Here is a 24,365-nt window from a genome sequence, read left to right on the forward strand (position 1 = left end):
CAATGGCCAGCATTCACCATGAAGGTGTCTCTAATTGGCTACCACTAGGACCTGGCAGTGTTTCCATGGCTCCAGGGTGAGTGGGTCAGAGGGTGAGTGTTTGTATTTACTCGCTGGTCTGCAGCACTCCTACGGCGCAAGTGACAGACTGACAAAATTGTAGAGGACTGGTGGTTGCTGCTGGCCAGAGGCCATAACATAGCTACTGACTGGAGGACTGACTGTATCAAAGGCTGATTCATACTGGCCATTGACATGCCTCAGTTGTGTGGCAGAGCTGAGGAAAGCATGTTAGTCAAATATGCACGTTGGGGACGCTGTGAGCTAGTGCATTACTTATTGTCAGTCTGAAGGGCTGTCTGAATACAGGGAGAATAGCCTCTGTTACGTTCCCCAGTGTCTGTGTTGTTGTGAGTTTGTGTATATGTATGTGCGTATTTCAGGAAATGGCTTCCTGGATTCCAAAGCAGCTGATTGGTCGGCACATCACTAATTGGAGCTCTGACCCCACCTTCTCGTCAGGGGATACAGCTGTCTGCAATTACCGACTCCTTCCTCAGCTTGAAAAGCGAGTGTTCCTTTGTTTCGAGAGAGAGCTTCTTTGTATGTCCTGTGTTTTGTAGCCGCTCCTGTAGAGGTATACCATAGTACCTAGTGTTTTTGGTTTATTCAAATTGTTCACTAAGTTTGGTGAATTATTTTGTTGAATTTATTCCCGGGGAAGGCCCCTTGGGAGTGTTTAGGCAAGAGGACTGCTAAATGACAGTATTGTTACTATGTCTATGCACACTAAGTAAGACCTGGGCGGACCACCCCCCCCCCCCCCTGTATTTTGGTTAGCGCGCCAGGTTGTGCTAAGAATAGGTAACCAGTGGGTAGGTAGGAGAGGAACTTTATTTTTTACTTCCTTTGCTTTGGTTCCATCCAGCCCCTTTTCCCCACCTTACCGTGTGAAGGAAGAATTACATTCCCTGTAAACTGTAATATTCTCTGTCATCCTTACCCGCACCTACAATCACATACTTTTTTTCACTCCCCAGGGAGTTGAGTTGTAGCAGGGTGTTGCGTTCCACCCAGTTACTGTTCAGTTACTGTTCGATTGAACGTTAGAATGAGCAAAACAAGTGACCTAAGCGACCTTGAGCGTGGTATGATCGTCAGTGTCAGGCGTGCCGGATCCAGTAACTCAGGGTTTTTCACACACGACAGTGTCTAGGGTTTACCAAGAATGGTGCGACAAACAAGAAACATCCAGTCAGCAGCAGTCCTGTGGGCGGAAACAGCTTGTTCATGAGAAAGGTCGAAGGAGAATGGCAAGAATTATGCAAGCTAACAGGCGGGCCACAAACAGACAAATAACAGAGCAGTACAACAGTGGTGTGCAGAACGGCATCTCGGGAACGCACAACTCGCCAATCCTTTTCATGGATGCGATATTGCAGCAGACGACCACACCGGGTTGCACTCCTATCAACTAAAAACAAGAAGAAGCAGCTCCAGTGGACATGCGATCACCAACACTAGGGAAATTGAGGAGTGGAAAAACCTTGCCTGGTCCGACGTATCCCGGTTCCTGTTGCGTCATGCTGATGGCAGAGTCAGGATTTGGCATTAGCAGCATGCGTCCATGGACCCATCCTGCCTGGTGTCAACGGTACAGGCTGGTGGCGTAATGGTGTGGGGAATGTTTTCCTGGCACACATTAGGTCCCTTAATACCAATTGAGCGACGAACGTTTCCAACCCCTTGTAGAACACATGCCAAAGAATTCAGGCTGTTCTGGAGGCAAAGGAGTGTACGACCCGGTACTAGATGAGTGTACCTAATAAACTGACCGGTGAGTGTACGTTGTCTCTTAATAAAGAGAACACCCACACCTCACAAACAGTTTTTATAAATTGCGCTGCTTCGCATTGTATCCCGACTCTACTCCATCTCTCTCGGTGTCCACTGATAAAATGGTAGACAAAACAGCATCGGGGTCTAAACTAGCAGTATTGTTGAATATGTGGAGATTTCTCTGCAAGCCGAGACACCCAGCCAGCGCCTGTCCTTCATTCTCATTCCGCAGCCTGCCGGCTTCTCTAGAGGACGAGTCCCTTGACAGAGAGAGAGGCATCTCAGCTCAGATCTCTGCACTTTCACGTCATTTTCTCTCTCCTCATGTGCACATGGGGAGAGCCTAGCTAGTGTTGCAGATGAACCAATTTTCATGTATGCGTGCCTAACAAAAAATGACAAAATAATCACACACGGAACATTCTGTATGGCAGCATTACTCATCCAACTGAAACGAATGTGTAGGTCACATGCTGTTTGTAGAACATCCGTGACCTCCAACCTGTTAGAACACAAACACTTCGGTGGAGTGGAGTATTACTTGCGACAGGCCTTTTTTATCTTCAGATTTAGATTTCCTCAGAAGATAATTATAGGATAATTGCTTTGGATGAGTCTCTCTGGTTGTGTGGTGTGGGCAGGACTCTGGACGTGGCTGCTGCTGTGTGCTCTACTTGGCAGGTTGTGTGTGTCAAACATCCTGCCTCCCTGCCTGGAAAGAAAAGAGAGAGCAATAACCTGCACTCCGAGCCCCAGCAGCCTGCTTAAACCCCGTCCACCCACTCATCCATCCATCCCTCAATCCGCCTCCCCACTTTAATTGAGTCCTTCTAATTCCCCCTTTTATTTCGACATGATATGTTAATGTGTTCCGCTTTGCTGCATCAGATACCAAGAGACCTCCGTCTTCTTTTGTTTTGTGTGTTTAATGAGGGAGAACGTTCCTCCCCTGTTTCCCGGATAAAGTAACTAGGGGGAATTTGGCTGCACTCATCAGGGAGCAATCGCACGGAGAACTTCATCCATCAACACAATCTGCACAGCTTTGGAGAGGGGATGTGCGAGCTTTCGACACAGATCCGTCTCTCTCTCCTCAGTCAGCGCTGGGCCAGGTTCATCAGTCACGCAAGGCAGGCAGCCCACCCCAAAAGTCCCTACAGCACACAAATCAGGCTGAGTAAAAAAAAGTCTCATTTGAATTCCCTTCCAGCCAACAGAAGTTGATAGCTCACTGCGCCTTGCAGTCTGCAAGGGAGGGCCCTCCTTGTTTCCGGGTCATATGTCTCCGTCTCATCTGCCGGTGTGGGAGGGAAGGCCAGGCATGGTCGATCAAGCCTCTCCACTCTGCCACGGAGGGAGCAAGGCAGAAGATATCCGCCTCTCAGTCAGTCACAACCCCACTCAGACAAGCTTCACAGCCTCTGTTTGTGTTGAATATCTAATTCTCTTTCTTCTCTGCTGGCTCCTCAAATGACCTTAACGGCAAAGCCAAACTTCCCCTCTCTCTGCTCTCTTTTCTCCATCTCACATTAATTATAGTCAAACACTCTGCAGAACTCTCTCTTCCATCAAAATGTAACAGTACCAAATGGTTATAGCCTCACTCTCATCGACTGTATAAGGAATTGCAGCTCTTTGATTACAGGTGTGAAGGGGACAATGACCACTGCTATTGACATTCATCAAGCAGAGGGTGTGTTAATTATGGATGAGGTCAATCCATTTCACTCTATGCTCTGGGTCTCCACTCACTGTTCGAGACAGAGCTGCTCTGGGTAAGATAGTAGTGCATCTTGGTTTGAATATCATCCTGGAAATCTAATTTGTATGTAAATAATGTGATAAATTCAGATGATACAGACAGAATTTACTCAGGTACTGTGGATCGCACACTGTAATATTCATACAGGCATTCAGTACAAGCTTGCTAGCTCAAGTATTAGAGACTCTCATGAGTTTATGCATGACTTCTGGCTACCATGACAACCAAATTACCATTTTGTTTCCCATAGAGCACCTAAGAAATTAAACTACCATCCGGATCCAATGAAGTTGATGCTTTCCCAAAGATAACTCCTCATCAGGAACGATGGTTATGTGCTTAGGACCAGAATTATAATACTGAAAACGCCAGCCGCAGCCAGGGGGGGCTGGTGGGAGGAGCTATAGGAGGATGGGCTCATTGTAATGGCCGGAATGGAATTCATGGAACTGAGTCAAACGTGGTTTCCATATGGTTGATGTGTTGGATGCCGTTCCATGAATTCCATTCCAGACATTACAGTGAGCCCATCCTCCTATAGCTCCTCCCACCAGCTTCCTCCGGCAGCAACGTAGCTGTTTAGCACATCTTAGCACTGAGGGAATAGTTGGTATGTCTCAGTGAATGAAGAAATAAACTTTCCTAGTACCTTGATTCTCTCTGATACTCCATCAGTGAAGCTGATGGTGAACTCCTCCACCTTGGGCACCTTCAGCTTGGTTTTCTTCTGGTCCGTTTGGTACTCAGTCCGTGTCTTCACCACCACCTGCAGGGAGAGGAAAACAATACACAGTCAGTCGGTTACAGTGACACAGCACATTATCACTAATGGGTTGGCTGGACTTCGGTTAGACACAGCCATAAGCCATCATACCACAAAGTCCTACTGTTACGTCATCACTGTGTTATATATACAAAAGGGCAAAGGCAGAGAGGAAAACTAAAACCTCTGCCAAGCAACTGTCAGGGGGTGGCTATTTTAGGCACTGTCCCGTATGATGCCCGCCAATCAGAACCAATCAACTCTCTTTTAACATGATGTAGAAGAACAGAGAGCTGGGTAAGCAGGGGTCTGTCCTAGTAATGTCACTCTGCTATTCTTCACTGAAATTGGCTCAGAATTGCAGTCAAAATACAGAGGGGGAGAGAGAGAGATACAAATGTGCAAGTGTGAGCCTCATTTGGCTGCTTGTATGAATGTCACACCTAAGGTGTCGGCAGAAAGTACCTATGCGGTAAATGACTGATGAATTCAGCAGTTTGTACTGCTGGTTCCTTATCACTTCTACAGGCCACTGTACTGTTTCTCTCAGCTATTAGACACTATTCACCTGAACCTCTCTAACTTGACAAAAGCACAGGAACTGAGTGACGCTAGCACTTCCAGTAATGATGGATCAAGGAATATATTTCCAAAATAATTACGCCTTCCACAAACCCCTGGTACCTCCACTCTCCAACTCACAATCTGGAATGAATGGCATTATATTATCCTGAAGTCTCCAAGAGGAGACTCGGCTACTGCAATTACACCCTCTCCGACTCCCTCCCGATCACTTTGACATTTAATTTTCCCCCCGAATTACCAGGCTGTCTGCACCCATTTTTCTCTCCATGCTCCCCTTTATTATTTGAGAGACCCTGTTATCATTACCACTGTCATTTCATTTCTCATTCATAGATAAAAGCAATGGTTAGGCTACCCTTGGGTGAGGACCTGCAGTTTCCCAGGTAGGTAATTCTAGTCAATGGAAGTACCAGGAGCTTCTCCTGAGTCATATAATCCAAAAGGGACTGTATTTGCATTATGATTTACATGGATCAAAATGGCTAATAATAAAGGATGGGCACGGTTATTCAAATATCCAAACGGGCGTTAGTATTTGAATACTTGCAAGAGTATTCATTTTTTGAAGAGAAAAAAAATCATAGACCTATTTTAACAATGAAAAGGCTTTATTGTCTCAATTAAATAAAATGTTATGTGACATTGCTACACACAATAAAACAACAAACTTTTGACTATAGTTCTTATGACGTGGGCCCCATAAAAAGAAAGGAGCTGTGTTCGAATACCCATACTAACAAATTGTATACTACATACATAATGAATATATACTACCTTCTATATACTATTAGTTCATTTTAGCATACTGTAAACGAACGGTATCCCTTTCAGTTGAGTGTACTAGCACTTCGCCTGTCTACCGGAAGTTGATGCTGATGCTATTCTACAATGTATAAAATAGTAAAAATAAAGAAAAACCCTTGTATGAGTAGGTGTCCTAAAACTTTTGACCAGTAGTGTATAAATATTTTGTGGGGGGGGGAGCCTGTTTTGCATGTTATTTTGGCATTAATGTGTGTCCCATATCAGTTTGCAAACAATGTAAAATAAGTATATACAGTTGAAGTCAGAAGTTTACATACACCTCATTTAAACTCAGTCTGTTCACAATTCCTGACATGTAATCCTGGTAAAAAATTCCCTGTCTTAGATCAGTTAGGATCACCACTTTATTTTAAGAATGTGAAATGTCAGAATAATAGTAGAGAGAATGATTTATTTCAGCTTTTATTTATTTCATTTCTTTCAGGCCTCCTTGCTCACACACGCTTTTCCAGTTCTGCCCACAAATTTTCTATAGGATTGAGGTCAGGGCTTGATGGCCACTCCAATACCTTGACTTTGTTGTCCTTAAGCCAATTTTGCCACAACTTTGGAAGTATGCTTGGGGTCATTGTCCATTTGGAAGACCCATTTGCGACCAAGCTTTAACTTCCTGACTGATGTCTTGAGATGTTGCTTCAATATATCCACATAATTTTCCTTTATCTATGGTGCCATCTATTTTGTGAAGTGCACCAGTCACTCCTGCAACAAAGCACTGCCACAACATGATACTGCCACCCCTGTGCTTCACGGTTGGGATGGTGTTCTTCAGCTTGCAAGCCTCCCCGTTTTTCCTCCAAACATAACGATGGTCATTATGGCCAAACAGTTCTATTTTTGTTTCATCAGACCAGAGGACATTTCTCCAAAAAGTACAATCTTTGTCCCCATGTGCAGCTGCCGTAGTCTGGCTTTTTTTATGGCGGTTTTGGAGCATGTGCCCCATGTGCTGAGCGGCCTTTCAGCTTATGTCGATGTAGGACTCGTTTTACTGTGGATATTGATACTTTTGTGCCTGTTTCCTCCAGCATCTTCACAATGTCATTTGCTGTTGTTCTGGGATTGATTTTCACTTTTCGCACTAAAGTACGTTCATCTCTAGGAGACAGAACGCAACTCCTTCCTGAGCGGTATGACGGCTGTAAGGTCCCATGGTGTTTAGAAATTGGAAATTGTCTGATTCATACTTGTGGAGGTCTACAATTTTTTTTCTGAGGTCTTGGCTGATTTCTTTTGATTTTCCCATGATGTTAAGCAAAGAGGCACTGAGTTTGAAGGTAGGCCTTAAAAAAGATCCACAAATACACCTCCAATTGACTCAAATGATGTCAATTAGCCTATAAGAAGCTTCTAAAGCCATGACATCATTTTCTGGAATTTACCAAGCTGTTTAAAGGCGCAGTCAACTTAGCGTATGTAAACTTCTGACCCACTGGAATTGTGATACCGTGAATTATAAGTGAAATAATCTGTCTGTAAACAATTGTTGGAAAATTACTTGTGTCATGCACAAAGTAGATGTCCTAACCAACTTGCCAAAACTATAATTTGTTAACAATACATTTGTGGAGTGGTTGAATAACTAGTTTTAATGACTCCAACCTAAGTGGATGTAAACTTCCGATTTCAACTGTATCATTGAGTTAATAAAGTCACATTCAAGCATGGTCTCTTTTTTTGTTTTCTTGAGTAAGGCAGCTCCAAAATGCAGGTGTTTCAGACTAGATCAGTGCTTTCTGTGGTGGTGGGGCAAACCAGCAGAAAATACGGAGCGTTGCGCCGTGATTGGCTCAGTGTTCTGTCACTCATAGGGATACTACGTCAACGCCAAGTCTAAGGGGAGACATCGAAAATTCGAGCCCCTTGGGTGCTGCCATAGAGTTACATTAGAAGAGCCAATCCAAGAAGGCTTAGGGTCATTGGCTACAGATAAAACGACGTCAAATCACGTTATATATACAGTAGCTTTGATTGGGCTGATCATGTCAACATCATACTTTCAAAACCTTAGCTAGCAGTCATCATCATGAATCAAGTCGACAATCTACTAGAAAATCATTTTTTATCCTTGTCATATGAAGAGAAATAATAAAGATAAATTATAGATAAAACGTATCGGTGCTCAACAGCCATTGGACATAAATTCAACAATGAGTGATGGTCCCAAATTTGGTGTTAAGGGGCTCTTTTTCAAGTTTAAAATGATAAACGTTCAACATTGGCCATGCTGTCAATGAAGCATGATTTGTGTCGTGCTCAAAACAACTTTTAACTCGGAACTGCGAAAACTTCACTTCAGTGAGTTCAAGACAACTGGAAAGTCGGAAATAAACAAGCTCCGACCCAGAAAATATGTTTTGAATGGTCACCCAACTCAACTTTCTAGAGCTACGACCTAAAGATCAGTGACATCATTATTCAACCTTGTTTTTTTCAGAGTTCCCAGTTGTTTTGAAAGCACCATAAATCCAGAGAATGCCAGACTTTGATGACAAAATTTGCCCACGAAGGACTGCTGCACCACCTTCCTGTTCAAGTGAGCACAGCACAACAAGGTGTCCAAAAATGTATTGTATGCTGCTGCACAAATGATGTAATATGCCAGGGGGATATGTATACTTTAGCTATGAAAGTAATACTAAGTGTATGTTGTGTAGTAAGATGTTAGTAGCCCATGTGCCTCACCCTAATAATTTAGTCAATTTTACCCCTCTTAATTTCGCCTACTATTCTGACTTGGTGGTACATGTAGCCTATAACCTGTTTTAGAGAAATGTAATCATCAAAGATTTTAAGAGCTTTCATTGTCTGCTTATACGCCCCCTTTGGTTATCCTACGGTTCTGACTTTTGGTGTACAGGGAGAACACTGTAAGAACGGCCCATGTTCTGAATTCTGTCACTGTACATTTCAAAAGTGCTAAACAAATAGTTATATTGACTACGTCCGTCCTAGCTCGCTCATTAATGTCTTAATTGAAATTACAGATTGCCTCTTATCCGCTTGTTGTCCCCTTATGCCATAGTTTGTACATCTCAATTGTCATTAGAAACCATATTTGCTTAAGCAAGTCAGCCATATCAGCTATGTTTTTTTTAAAAGGCAGTATATGAGGCTGAATTAACTGTTTTGCTGCCAGACAAGGCTCCGCTGATAGCCAGATGTAGCAGTGGTAAGAGGTTTGGACTGCTGTTGGGACAGCTTTATGTAGGCCCTAACAGTTTGTGGGCACTGTTTGTCACCGTTATATTGCAATTAATGCATTGTTTAGTGTTGTGTTGTGTAGTAGCTTTGCTGGCATTCATCCCACTTTTACTTGAATTTGCCCCACCAATATTTACATTTTAAAATCACCACTGGTGATGCCTTATTCTAAATCTACAATCTACACACACCAGCCCATAATGACAAAGCAAAAAACAGGTTCAGACCTTTTTTCCCCCCATTGTTTTACTAATTAAAAAATTGCTTATTTACATAAGTATTCAGACCCTTTGCTGTGAGACTCCAAATTGAGCTCAGGTGCCTCCTGTTTCCATTGATCATCCTTGAGATGTTTCTACAACAAATTATTGGACATCATGTGGAAAGGCACACACCTGTCTATATATGGTCCCAGGGTTGACAGTGCATGTCAGAACAAAAACCAAGCCATGAGGTCGAAGGAATTGTCCGTAGAGCTCTGAGACAAGATTGTGTTGAGGCACAGATCTGGGGAAGGGTATCAAAAAATGTCTGCAGCATTGAAGGTTCCCAAGAACACAGTGGCTTTATCATTCTTAAATGGAAGAAGTTTGGAACCACCAAGACTCTTCCTAGAGCTGGCTGCCCAGACAAACTGAGCAATCGGGGGAGATCACTCTGACAGAAATTCAGAGTTCCTCTGTGGAGATGGGATAACCTTCCAGAAGGACAACCATCTCTGCAGCACTCCACCAAGCAGGCCTTTATGGTAGAGTGGCCAGACAGAAGCCACTCCTCAGTAAAAGGCACATGACAGCCCGCTTGGAGTTTGCCAAAAGGCACCTAAAGACTCTCAGACCATGATTGAACTCTTTGGCCTGAATGCCAAGCTTCACGTTTGGGGGAACCTGGCACCATCCCTACGGTGAAGCATGGTGATGGCAGCATCATGCTGTGTGGATGTTTTTCAGAGGGAGGGACTGGTAGATTAGTCAGGATCGAGGCAAAGACTAACAGAGCGAAGCACAGAGAGATCCTTGATGAAAACCTGCTTCAGAGCGCTCAGGACATCAGACTGGGGTGAAGGTTCACTTTCCAACAGGACAACGACCCTAAGCACACAGCCAAGACAACACAGGAGTGGCCTCGGGACAAGTCTCTGAATGTCCTTGAGTGGCCCAGCCAGAGCCCGGACTTGAACCCGATCGAACATCTCTGGAGAGACCTGAAAGTAACTTTGCAGCAATGTTCCCCATCCAACCTGACAGAGCTTGAGAGATTCTGTAGAGAAGACGCATGTCTGAAAATGTGGCCACAATCATAATGTGGACAAGTTCAGGACACATTAGAAATGCAGGTGTTCCAAGCTTGTACAGTGGCGTCATACCCAAGAAGACTCGAGGCTGTAATCGATGCCAAAAGTGCTTCAACAAAGAACTGAATAAAGGGTCTGAATACTTAAGTACATTTATTTTTTTTTATATATTTTTTTTAACACATTAGCAAAAATGTCTTAAAAAACTATTTTTGCTTTGCCATAATGGGGTATTGTGTGTAGATTGATGAGGGGGGGAAAAAACAACTTAATCAATTTTAGAATAAGGCTGTAACCTAGCAAAATGTGGAAAACGTCAAGGGGTCTGATTACTTCCCGAAGACACTGTAGGTAGGGATAAAGTGACTAAGTAACGGGATAGATAATAAACAGTAGCAGATGCGTATGTGACGTGTCAAAAAAGTTAGTGCAAAAAAAGTCAATGCAGATAGTTAACCAGTAGCTGCCCGGACTATTAACAAACTATTTAGCAGTCTTATGGCTTGGGGGTAGAAGCTGCCCCAGTGATATCCAGACAATGCCTGCCTGCCTGCCTGACTACCTCCGGAGGTGGGCAGGAAGATCTGATCACAATCAGATCACAATGAATCTTTTGATTGTCTACACTTGTCTAAAAATGTTGGCACAATCAGAATGTGGACAAGATCAGGACAAAGGTTGCATGTTAGAACCAGTTTTAAAAGGAGCTAGTGAGTGCTACTCAAAGACGACAAACCAAGTAGCCTATTCAAACCATCTGATTTCCTTGTGTTTCTTGAGCCATGTAATTTGCCATGTTCAGCAAACACAGGACCACTGTAAACACGTCATGAAATGAGCCTTAACTCTACTGTTTCAAATGTCAATAATTCCGCATTAAAAAACAAAATCTTTGGTATTTTCCAAGGCTGTATGAGTCAATAGTCTTTATCTTGCCCTACATTACTCTTCTCATATGTATATACTGTACTCTGTACCATCTACTGCATCTTGCCTATGCCGTTTGGGCATCACTCATTCATATATTTGTATGTACAGTGGGGAGAGTATTTGATACACTGCCGATTTTGCAGGTTTTCCTACTTACAAAGCATGTAGAGGTCTGTGATTTTTATCATAGGTACACTTCAACTGTGAGAGTCAGAATTTAAAACAAAAATCCAGAAAATCACATTGTATGATTTTTAAGTAAGTAATTTGCATTTTATTGCATCACATAAATATTTGATCACCTACCAACCAGTAAGAATTCCGGCTCTCACAGACCTGTTAGTTTTTATTTAAGAATCCCTCCTGTTCTCCACTCATTACCTGTATTAACTGCACCTGTTTGAACTCGTTACCTGTATAAAAGACACCTGTCCACACACTCAATCAAACAGACTCCAACCTCTCCACAATGGCCAAGACCAAAGAGCTGTGTAAGGACATCAGGGATAAAATTGTAGACCTGCACAAGGCTGGGATGGGCTACAGGACAATAGGCAAGCAGCTTGGTGAGAAGGCAACAACTGTTGGCGCAATTATTAGAAAATGGAAGAATTCAAGATGACGGTCAATCACCCTCGGTCTGGGGCTCCATGCAAGATCTCACCTCGTGGGGCATCAATGATCATGAGGAAGGTGAGCGATCAGCCCAGAACTACACGGCAGGACCTGGTCAATGACCTGAAGAGAGCTGGGACCACAGTCTCAAAGAAAACCATTAGTAACACACTACGCCGTCATGGATTAAAATCCTGCAGCGCACGCAAGGTCCCCCTGCTCAAGCCAGCGCATGTCCAGGCCCGTCTGAAGTTTGCCAATGACCATCTGGATGATCCAGAGGAGGAATGGGAGAAGGTCATGTGGTCTGATGAGACGAAAATAGAGCTTTTTGGTCTAAACTCCACTTGCTGAGTTTGGAGGAAGAAGGATGAGTACAACCCCAAGAACACCATCTCAACCGTGAAGCATGGAGGTGGAAACATCATTCTTTGGGGATGCTTTTCAGCAAAGGGGACAGGACGACTGTACCGTATTGAGGGGAGGATGGATGGGGCCATGTATCGCGAGATCTTGGCCAACAACCTCCTTCCCTCAGTAAGAGCATTGAAGATGGGTCGTGGCTGGGTCTTCCAGCATGACAACGACCCGAAACACACAGCCAGGGCAACTAAGGAGTGGCTCCGTAAGAAGCATCTCAAGGTCCTGGAGGGGCCTAGCCAGTCTCCAGACCTGAACCCAATAGAACATCTTTGGAGTGTGCTGAAAGTCCGTATTGCCCAGTGACAGCCCCGAAACCTGAAGGTTCTGGAGAAGGCCTGTATGGAGGAGTGGGCCAAAATCCCTGCTGCAGTGTGTGCAAACCTGGTCAAGAACTACAGGAAACGCATGATCTCTGTAATTGCAAACAAAGGTTTCTGTACCAAATATTAAGTTCTGCTTTTCTGATGTATCAAATACTTATGTCATGCAATAAAATGCAAATTAATTACTTAAAAATCATACAATGTGATTTTCTGGATTTTTGTTTTAGATTCCGTCTCTCACAGTTGAAGTATACCTATGATAAAAATTACAGACCTCTACATGCTTTGTAAGTAGGAAAACCTGCAAAATTGGCAGTGTATCAAATACTTGTTCTCCCCACTGTACATATTCGTATTCATTCCTTTACACTTGTGTGTATAAGTTAGTTGTTGTGAAATTGTTAGGTTATATTACTTGTTAGATATTACTGCATGGTCGGAACTAGAAGCACAAGCATTTCGCTACACTCGCATTAACATCTGCTAACCATGTGTATGTGACAAATAAATGTGATTTTTGATTAGATTTTTTTCTATTTATCCAACCTCCTTGGGGAAATCTACTGGCATGGCACCTAGTCCACTTCAACAACTCCATCTCCAAACAACCACAAAATATGTACTCATCTGACCCTCTACATGGTATATCTTTAAAAAAAAAAACATTTAGAGGCGTGTATCAACCCATTGAGGTGATGAGTCAAAAAAGTTAGTGCAAAAAAGGTCAATGCAGATAGTTAACCAACAGCTGCCCGGACTATGTAACAAACTATTTAGCAGTCTTATGGCTTGGGGGTAGAAGCTGTTCAGGGTCCTGTTGGTTCCAGACTTGGTGCAACGGTACCACTTGCCATGCAGTAGCAGAGAGAACAGTCTATGACTTGGGTGGCTGGGTCATCCCCTGATACCGCCTGGTATAGAGGTTCTGGAAGGCAGGGAGCTCGGCCCTAGTGATGTACTGGGCCGTATGCACTACCCTCTGTAGCGCCTTGCAGTCAGATGCCAAGCAGTTGCCATACCAAGAGGTGATGCAGCCAGTCAAGATGCTCTCAATGGTGCAATACTTTTAGGGATAGGGCTTGGTCAAAAGTAGTGCACCAAATAAGGAATAGGCTGCCATTTGGGACGTATCCCATGACTTCCTGTCTGAATAATGCACATGAATCACTGCATCACTGCTACCAGGAGTAATGAGGTGAAACGGAAACTCCAAAGGAAGAATACCATGATACAAAGCACCCAAATATGCTCTTTACATATGCTATATTCTTTTTGATGTTTTGATGTGTTCACTTTACTAAAAAGCACTGCAGTTATATATTGACTAAATTATACTGTACAGAGTAACAACATGGCATCCCTCATCCAACAGGCTCTCAGATCTCTGGGCCAAGTGATAAGTCATCCAGTTCACTTTGGCAAACAGCAGCTTGTTCTTGAAAGAAGTGCAATAAAAAGGCCCGGCCTGGAACCTCAATTCTTAAGAAAATGATTTATTCAAAGTGCTGCATGTACCACTCTCCACTACACTCCGCAGGTCAACCATTTCTAGTCAAGCTCTGCTAGTTTCCCTGAAATCACTGTCCATCCAATCAAGATATTGGTGCCCCTGTAGGCGCATCCCCGGCCGTCCAGATGGGATCAAGGCTAATTCCTCCCCATTCCCTCAGCACTGGCCTACTGAGGATTGTGTTTATCAGGCACGTTTGTCTCACTGCTGCCCAGTAGCCCTGTGTAGCCCTGGTCCCACAGCCAGCAGTGGTTAGAACGATAAAAACATCTGTAGCTCACTAACAACTCCTCCCACACAGGATGACAGAATGGACTTAAACCCACAGTGTTCTTTTTGAAGGTACAATGTGTATATTATTCGGAGGGGGAGTAATGGTTGACTTTCCTTTTAGTCTATTTCAAACATCTTTTTTTTTATACATCCATCTGAGAAATGTTTTAAAGGTAATACAGGGACATTATTTTCATACAGCCAAGAAACTCTGAGAAAACATGGTACTGTAGCATCACCTCAGGCTTGGGAGGCTTTTTACATGAGGGTGAAAATAGAATCTGCGTAAAGCAGAATGTGAACTGTTCCCACTGCTATGGCTTATCTGTATAGCCCAACGAAACCGCCCTGTGCCCACTCTACTCACACCACTGCCCCCAGAGCTCTGAGAGCCTGCATGGACCACCTCTCAATCTCTGACGGGGATGAACTGGATACAAGAATGACCGTTCTTTGAGTGGAATCTGGAGACTGTAGCCTCATTTAGACCCGGTTCTAATGTGTCCTGATCTTGTTCACATTATGATTGTGGCCACATTTTCTTATCTGCTCCACTGTGTCCGAATCCCTCCCTATATGCAAGTTATTTGACATTCTTTCATAATATTTATTTTGACACATATTGATGCCATAAGTCAATGATTTTAGAGGGTGGAATAACGATGATTAAAATGTTTTTACTGTCCAGATCCATCTACACTTGTAAGATATCCAGACACAATGCCTGCTTGACTACCTCCGGAGGTGGGCAGGAAGATCTGATCACAATCAGATCACAATGTATCTTTTGATTGTCTACACTTGTCTAAAAATGTTGGCACAATCAGAATGTGGACAAGATCAGGACAAAGGATTCATGTTAGAACCAGTTTTAAAAGGAGCTAGTGAGTTCTACTCTTCATATATTCAAAGACGACAAACCAAGTAGCCTATTCAAACCATCTGATTTCCTTGTGTTTCTTGAGCCATGTAATTTGCCCTGTTCAGCAAACACAGGACCACTGTAAACACGTCATGAAATGAGCCTTAACTCTACTGTTTCAAATGTCAATAATTCCGCATTAAAAAACAAAATCTTTGGTATTTTCCAAGGCTGTATGAGTCAATAGTCTTTATCTTGCCCTACATTACTCTTCTCATATGTATATACTGTACTCTGTACCATCTACTGCATCTTGCCTATGCCGTTTGGGCATCACTCATTCATATATTTGTATGTACAGTGGGGAGAGTATTTGATACACTGCCGATTTTGCAGGTTTTCCTACTTACAAAGCATGTAGAGGTCTGTGATTTTTATCATAGGTACACTTCAACTGTGAGAGTCAGAATTTAAAACAAAAATCCAGAAAATCACATTGTATGATTTTTAAGTAAGTAATTTGCATTTTATTGCATCACATAAATATTTGATCACCTACCAACCAGTAAGAATTCCGGCTCTCACAGACCTGTTAGTTTTTATTTAAGAATCCCTCCTGTTCTCCACTCATTACCTGTATTAACTGCACCTGTTTGAACTCGTTACCTGTATAAAAGACACCTGTCCACACACTCAATCAAACAGACTCCAACCTCTCCACAATGGCCAAGACCAAAGAGCTGTGTAAGGACATCAGGGATAAAATTGTAGACCTGCACAAGGCTGGGATGGGCTACAGGACAATAGGCAAGCAGCTTGGTGAGAAGGCAACAACTGTTGGCGCAATTATTAGAAAATGGAAGAATTCAAGATGACGGTCAATCACCCTCGGTCTGGGGCTCCATGCAAGATCTCACCTCGTGGGGCATCAATGATCATGAGGAAGGTGAGCGATCAGCCCAGAACTACACGGCAGGACCTGGTCAATGACCTGAAGAGAGCTGGGACCACAGTCTCAAAGAAAACCATTAGTAACACACTACGCCGTCATGGATTAAAATCCTGCAGCGCACGCAAGGTCCCCCTGCTCAAGCCAGCGCATGTCCAGGCCCGTCTGAAGTTTGCCAATGACCATCTGGATGATCCAGAGGAGGAATGGGAGAAGGTCATGTGGTCTGATGAGACGAAAATAGAGCTTTTTGGTCTAAACTCCACTTGCTGAGTTTGGAGGAAGAAGGATGAGTACAACCCCAAGAACACCATCTCAACCGTGAAGCATGGAGGTGGAAACATCATTCTTTGGGGATGCTTTTCAGCAAAGGGGACAGGACGACTGTACCGTATTGAGGGGAGGATGGATGGGGCCATGTATCGCGAGATCTTGGCCAACAACCTCCTTCCCTCAGTAAGAGCATTGAAGATGGGTCGTGGCTGGGTCTTCCAGCATGACAACGACCCGAAACACACAGCCAGGGCAACTAAGGAGTGGCTCCGTAAGAAGCATCTCAAGGTCCTGGAGGGGCCTAGCCAGTCTCCAGACCTGAACCCAATAGAACATCTTTGGAGTGTGCTGAAAGTCCGTATTGCCCAGTGACAGCCCCGAAACCTGAAGGTTCTGGAGAAGGCCTGTATGGAGGAGTGGGCCAAAATCCCTGCTGCAGTGTGTGCAAACCTGGTCAAGAACTACAGGAAACGCATGATCTCTGTAATTGCAAACAAAGGTTTCTGTACCAAATATTAAGTTCTGCTTTTCTGATGTATCAAATACTTATGTCATGCAATAAAATGCAAATTAATTACTTAAAAATCATACAATGTGATTTTCTGGATTTTTGTTTTAGATTCCGTCTCTCACAGTTGAAGTATACCTATGATAAAAATTACAGACCTCTACATGCTTTGTAAGTAGGAAAACCTGCAAAATTGGCAGTGTATCAAATACTTGTTCTCCCCACTGTACATATTCGTATTCATTCCTTTACACTTGTGTGTATAAGTTAGTTGTTGTGAAATTGTTAGGTTATATTACTTGTTAGATATTACTGCATGGTCGGAACTAGAAGCACAAGCATTTCGCTACACTCGCATTAACATCTGCTAACCATGTGTATGTGACAAATAAATGTGATTTTTGATTAGATTTTTTTCTATTTATCCAACCTCCTTGGGGAAATCTACTGGCATGGCACCTAGTCCACTTCAACAACTCCATCTCCAAACAACCACAAAATATGTACTCATCTGACCCTCTACATGGTATATCTTTAAAAAAAAAAACATTTAGAGGCGTGTATCAACCCATTGAGGTGATGAGTCAAAAAAGTTAGTGCAAAAAAGGTCAATGCAGATAGTTAACCAACAGCTGCCCGGACTATGTAACAAACTATTTAGCAGTCTTATGGCTTGGGGGTAGAAGCTGTTCAGGGTCCTGTTGGTTCCAGACTTGGTGCAACGGTACCACTTGCCATGCAGTAGCAGAGAGAACAGTCTATGACTTGGGTGGCTGGGTCATCCCCTGATACCGCCTGGTATAGAGGTTCTGGAAGGCAGGGAGCTCGGCCCTAGTGATGTACTGGGCCGTATGCACTACCCTCTGTAGCGCCTTGCAGTCAGATGCCAAGCAGTTGCCATACCAAGAGGTGATGCAGCCAGTCAAGATGCTCTCAATGGTGCAATACTTTTAGGGATAGGGCTTGGTCAAAAGTAGTGCACCAAATAAGGAATAGGCTGCCATTTGGGACGTATCCCATGACTTCCTGTCTGAATAATGCACATGAATCACTGCATCACTGCTACCAGGAGTAATGAGGTGAAACGGAAACTCCAAAGGAAGAATACCATGATACAAAGCACCCAAATATGCTCTTTACATATGCTATATTCTTTTTGATGTTTTGATGTGTTCACTTTACTAAAAAGCACTGCAGTTATATATTGACTAAATTATACTGTACAGAGTAACAACATGGCATCCCTCATCCAACAGGCTCTCAGATCTCTGGGCCAAGTGATAAGTCATCCAGTTCACTTTGGCAAACAGCAGCTTGTTCTTGAAAGAAGTGCAATAAAAAGGCCCGGCCTGGAACCTCAATTCTTAAGAAAATGATTTATTCAAAGTGCTGCATGTACCACTCTCCACTACACTCCGCAGGTCAACCATTTCTAGTCAAGCTCTGCTAGTTTCCCTGAAATCACTGTCCATCCAATCAAGATATTGGTGCCCCTGTAGGCGCATCCCCGGCCGTCCAGATGGGATCAAGGCTAATTCCTCCCCATTCCCTCAGCACTGGCCTACTGAGGATTGTGTTTATCAGGCACGTTTGTCTCACTGCTGCCCAGTAGCCCTGTGTAGCCCTGGTCCCACAGCCAGCAGTGGTTAGAACGATAAAAACATCTGTAGCTCACTAACAACTCCTCCCACACAGGATGACAGAATGGACTTAAACCCACAGTGTTCTTTTTGAAGGTACAATGTGTATATTATTCGGAGGGGGAGTAATGGTTGACTTTCCTTTTAGTCTATTTCAAACATCTTTTTTTTTATACATCCATCTGAGAAATGTTTTAAAGGTAATACAGGGACATTATTTTCATACAGCCAAGAAACTCTGAGAAAACATGGTACTGTAGCATCACCTCAGGCTTGGGAGGCTTTTTACATGAGGGTGAAAATAGAATCTGCGTAAAGCAGAATGTGAACTGTTCCCACTGCTATGGCTTATCTGTATAGCCCAACGAAACCGCCCTGTGCCCACTCTACTCACACCACTGCCCCCAGAGCTCTGAGAGCCTGCATGGACCACCTCTCAATCTCTGACGGGGATGAACTGGATACAAGAATGACCGTTCTTTGAGTGGAATCTGGAGACTGTAGCCTCATTTAGACCCGGTTCTAATGTGTCCTGATCTTGTTCACATTATGATTGTGGCCACATTTTCTTATCTGCTCCACTGTGTCCGAATCCCTCCCTATATGCAAGTTATTTGACATTCTTTCATAATATTTATTTTGACACATATTGATGCCATAAGTCAATGATTTTAGAGGGTGGAATAACGATGATTAAAATGTTTTTACTGTCCAGATCCATCTACACTTGTAAGATATCCAGACACAATGCCTGCTTGACTACCTCCGGAGGTGGGCAGGAAGATCTGATCACAATCAGATCACAATGTATCTTTTGATTGTCTACACTTGTCTAAAAATGTTGGCACAATCAGAATGTGGACAAGATCAGGACAAAGGATTCATGTTAGAACCAGTTTTAAAAGGAGCTAGTGAGTTCTACTCTTCATATATTCAAAGACGACAAACCAAGTAGCCTATTCAAACCATCTGATTTCCTTGTGTTTCTTGAGCCATGTAATTTGCCCTGTTCAGCAAACACAGGACCACTGTAAACACGTCATGAAATGAGCCTTAACTCTACTGTTTCAAATGTCAATAATTCCGCATAAAAAACGAAATCTTTGGTATTTTCCAAGGCTGTATGAGTCTTTACATTTTTCCTTTCTCCAACCACCTTGGGGAAATCTACTGGCATGGCACCTAGTCCACTTCAACAACTCCATCTCCAAACAACCACAAAATATGTACTTAGCTGACCCTCTGCATGGTAAATCTTTTTTTTTTTTTTACATTTAGAGGCATTTATCAACCCATTGAAAATCCTGAATGGTGCTCCAATTCCTCCTCGGGCCGGCATGGTTAAGACAGCAGAATCCAAGACGAGGGCTGAAACACCACTCTGCAAAGGTGCCAGGGCTCTTCCCCTAATGTTTACTACAGAGTGACGGGTTCAGCCTGCATGGGGCCATGGGCTCTTCTGTGCTGCTGATCAAATAAGCCAAACACAAGCCTTATGATAGGCTGGGAGCTGACAAATAAATCACAGAGGAGCATCATTTCAGCATATCAGCATTCACTCCTGAAGTCAAACATGCATGAAATGACTTCAGTAGGTACTGTAGGCCTTGTGATAACACAACAAAGGATCTGTCCTTCACTCCTATGGAAAAAAAATATATTCTAAACTACTTTGATCATATGGAGCTGTTTTGATTGAAAATCACTTCAAAGTAAGATTAAATTATGTGCATTATTAAACAATTAGAAATATCATCACTCATATCAATCATATTAACATATTCAGTTCAGTGAGGCAGCACTGGAAATGTAATAATCAAAACTGTTATATGGCTTTAGTCAATTCATGAATCATCCTGTGTAATGAGACGCAGTCTGGTTCAAAAATAAAACCCCTTGTCAAAGTAAATTAGGGATGACATGTTTGCTGGTTTCCTAGAATGGATGATGTGCATCCCAGTTATAAACAGCAAGGGCTTCTTTAATCTGTTTTAAACAAAGGAGGCAACAGGGAAATTGAGATGACAAAGAGATGGGTTTGCTGTTTTATTATGTAATGGCTTTGGCCATAAATCAAGGAGTGTGTGTGAATCAGAGGAAATCTCAGCAGACAGACAGTCCATTTTACCTTGTCTGGGGCTCCATACTGGAGATTACCGACATCCAGAGGGGTGATGAGCGGCACGTTTTGGAAGCCATCCTCCACACTGACCGGTTTAGCGCCTTTGTCTTGTAGATTGCTCCCCAGTTTAACCATCTTTACCAATATAAAAATAGTGCACTTCTCAAGCAGATGCTGTAAATATGACAGACACTGTTAGTTAATTGTACATGTCTAATTTATCATACAATAAAACATCTACTGAGCACGCAAATCAATGTTTTTTCTTTGAACATTAAATTACATACATCGGATTTGAACTTTAACTTTATATTTATACTTTTTTTACAGTCTAATAAAACGCTCGTTTTAATTTTCTAAATATTGGATAAATTAAATATTGGTGGTGAAAAAAAGAAGAAGATGGAAAATCCCATTTTCCAGCGCCATAGAGCAGGCGTCAAAATAAATCTTATATCCGTTCATAGGGTAACTGCATAGGGATGCACCTGCAGTAGCCTAGCCTAGACTACTTCGCCATTCTTTTCGTCCAAAAACAAAAGAGCTAAAACTAAAACATCTACTTACGATGGACGCACTTGTATAAGTCCTTTTCGTTTCTTCGTCTGCTGTTTTGTTATATCAAAGACAGGATGCAAGGAGCAGATGCATGCAGGCAGACCGGGCGGAGTTGCAATCAAAGCTCAGCGATGCTGATGCAGGGAACTGCAGAGACTAGCGGGCTCCGTAGGCAACCCAGAACCCGATTCCAAACACTGCCTCTTCACTTTATGCTTGCATCTGGCGCCGCTAGGGGGATTTTTGAATGAAATCGCACATTTGTAATGCCTGACTTGAAAAAGACCACAAACCCCATTTAGTTGTGTTTTTTAGTCTTTATCGCCACCTAGAGACAACGTTAGAACTGTGCCGTGTCTGTATCTCTCCCTCTGCATAATAGTCTATCTACTGGAGGCTATATAGGCTTGGTAAAGAAGGACTAAAGTGCAAGACCGTAAAAAGGGGCATTATTGCACTTCAAAGTCCAAATTTGACAGATGTTTTGAGACATCAAAAGTGATTTAATGTCAAGAAAGGTCCCCGTCCCAAGCCATCTGTTTTGTATATCCAGCCCCTATGCCACAATTAATGGAAAAGATAATCAGATGAGAAAAGCAATGATCTGTCCATCATCAAATATAAATATAGTGCATTGAAAGTGTTAGCCTATGTTTTATCTGTCTGTATGTACGTTATATTAAAGGGCTGTATTGTCCACCTGTTTAATCTGGCCATCAATACCAAAATCTGTTTCACTAAACACCACAAGAGGGCGCAAATATACATGAAAACATGCATCCATCCCATCAATCTACTGTATGAATAAATAAAACATGTGGAATTGGGAGCTGGGAGACCTATTAGGTTTGTGGTTTGTGCTTAGCATTACAGCTGTAGGGCCATTGCAATACCCTTTAAGGGTTCGGGTTTGCTGTTATTATTACAGCCTTAATGCTAACCTCAAACATAACCCTAACCCAAGCTCCATTTGTCCCTTACCTCGAGAAACAAACTTCTGCCCTCAGAATAGCCTCAATTCGTCAGGGCATGGACTCTACAAGGTGTCCAAAGCATTCCACAGGATGCTGGCCCATGTTGACTCCAATACTTACCACAGTTGTGTGAAGTTGGCTGGATGTTCTTTGAGTGGTGGACCATTCGTGATACATTCAGGAAACTGTTGAGAGTGAAAAACCCAGCAGCGTTGCAGTTCTTGGTGCACCTGGCTCCTACTACCATACCCCGTTCAAAGGCACTTATATAAATCTTTTGTCTTTCCCGTTCACCCTCTGAATGGCACACATACACAATCCATGTCTCAATTGTCTCAAGGCTTAAAAATCCTTAAAAATCCTTATTTAACCTGTGTCCTCCCCTTCATCTACTCTGATTGAAGTGGATTTTTCAAGTGACATCAATAAGGGATTATAGCTTTCATCTGGATTAATCTAGTCAGTTTATGTCATGGAAAGAGCAGGTGTTCTCAATGTTTTGTACACTCAGTGATAAAAATAGTGGATGCATCCAAGAACCACATATGTGCCTTTTGAAAATAATTAAATAGACTTCATGAATCCTTATAAAAAAGTATGGAAAATATAAGTAAAGTACAATTGAAAAGAAGTAGAATTGAAAGAGAGATTTATTTTAATAATGACACTTGATGTGGTGTACAAATCCCCCCCCCCCCCCATTATTTTTTTGGACAATGTCTTAATTTTTCTAAACGCACATGCATGGTTCCCTTTAAACGCACATGCATGGTTCCCTTTAAACGCACATGCATGGTTCCCTTTAAACGCACATGCATGGTTCCCTTTAAATGCACATGCATGGTTCCCTTTAAACGCACATGCATGGTTCCCTTTAAACGCACATGCATGGTTCCCTTTAAACGCACATGCATGGTTCCCTTTAAACGCACATGCATGGTTCCCTTTCAGTCAGCCAACTTCGGCACAACATACTATGGGGAGTAGCACTCTCGCGACTTCGCTTGAAGGTTCAACAATCAAGCCTGACAGGGCCAATAAAATCCACGCCACGCTGGGAACCTGCCGTCCACAGGTGATAAGCATGAGGCTCGGTTTAATTCCTTCAATCATTCCTCTCTTCACCTCGGTGTGAACGGGAACGATTCACGCTACTAAAACAAACAATTGGAAAATGAGACTGTTTAAACTGTTGCATAGTGTTATAGCCTGCTCACCTGCTGGACGTTTTGTGCTGAAGTTTGTACTTGTTCTCATTAGTTTCCTAATCACAAACAATTTGCTAGCACAATGAGTAAGAAGGCTAAGAAAGCAACCGAAACGTGTGGCTATGCCGAGTTTGTGGTGGAGATCCTGACCCCAGTCATACGGTTATAGTATTTCTATGAAAGATACTCACGATTTATGTGTAGTTTGTCTTGGCTTGGAACACGCTCAGGTGGCCCTCGCTCGAACCATTGCCACGTACGTGCGGACAAACTCCCTGGAAAGACATGTAGCATTCTTGAGGAAGCTTGGAGTTACCGATGGCGACTTTCCTTTCCCGAATGCAGGTACCTCGGCTTGGACTGAGGTGCCAGAAGAGGAGAGAGACTTGGGGCTGTGGTCGGAACAGATGGAATTAGCATCCCGAAAGGGAGATAGTGAGACAGTTGGTTACATACAAAGCCCAGGTTAGGATGACAACTTGGTGTCTCTGGACGGCTCCAGGAGTTTCTCGGATGAGGAAGAGGACTGGGACAGCCACCTCCTCACGCTACGGGAGTAGCAGGGGAAAACATAGTTTACAATGCATCGTTCATAGAACTGCGTTGCAGGGTAGCTATGCGTTTGGAGGTGACCAAAGTCAAACACCACCGACCCCTGTTTCTGGATTTCATCGAAGAATTGACAACAACCTGGTCCAACCTACATTCAGCTCAGCTGTTGCTGCATGGGTGCGCCCCCTTCTGGAAAGGATGAAAGGGCCAGTGCTGGATCACACACCAGGGCATTGCTAATGCGAATCCTACACTCCCTATCAAGCCCTGTTGCTTTTCGGCTGCTCAGCTGGAGAAGGTGTATAGTGCAGAGGGGGTGGCTGCCCGGTCCCTGTTGTCGGTGAGAGTCAGACCAAGGTGAGAGTCGGACCTG

General features: G+C 43.2%; 1 protein-coding gene across 2 annotated transcripts in view; it reads right to left on the reverse strand.

Moving 5' to 3' along the window:
* The window catches only part of nsg2 (neuronal vesicle trafficking associated 2), a 45,132-nt gene extending 23,625 nt beyond the window's left edge, over nucleotides 1-21,507 (reverse strand). The window contains exons 1-3 of one of the 2 annotated variants that reach the window (XM_021624159.3): nucleotides 21,268-21,507; nucleotides 20,707-20,874; nucleotides 4,251-4,367 (exon numbers count right to left, since the gene is read on the reverse strand). In XM_021624159.3, coding sequence (XP_021479834.1) covers nucleotides 4,251-4,367; nucleotides 20,707-20,835 — 246 coding nt within the window. In that variant the 5' untranslated portion in view covers nucleotides 20,836-20,874; nucleotides 21,268-21,507. The remainder of the gene's footprint in view (nucleotides 1-4,250; nucleotides 4,368-20,706; nucleotides 20,875-21,267) is intronic. The other variant, XM_021624160.3, reaches the window with a different exon arrangement.
* Between the last annotated feature and the right edge of the window lie 2,858 nt (nucleotides 21,508-24,365).

Source organism: Oncorhynchus mykiss, chromosome 12 (genome assembly GCF_057628025.1).
Source record: "Oncorhynchus mykiss isolate SJ-2025 chromosome 12, ASM5762802v1, whole genome shotgun sequence".
Taxonomy (NCBI): domain Eukaryota; kingdom Metazoa; phylum Chordata; class Actinopteri; order Salmoniformes; family Salmonidae; genus Oncorhynchus; species Oncorhynchus mykiss.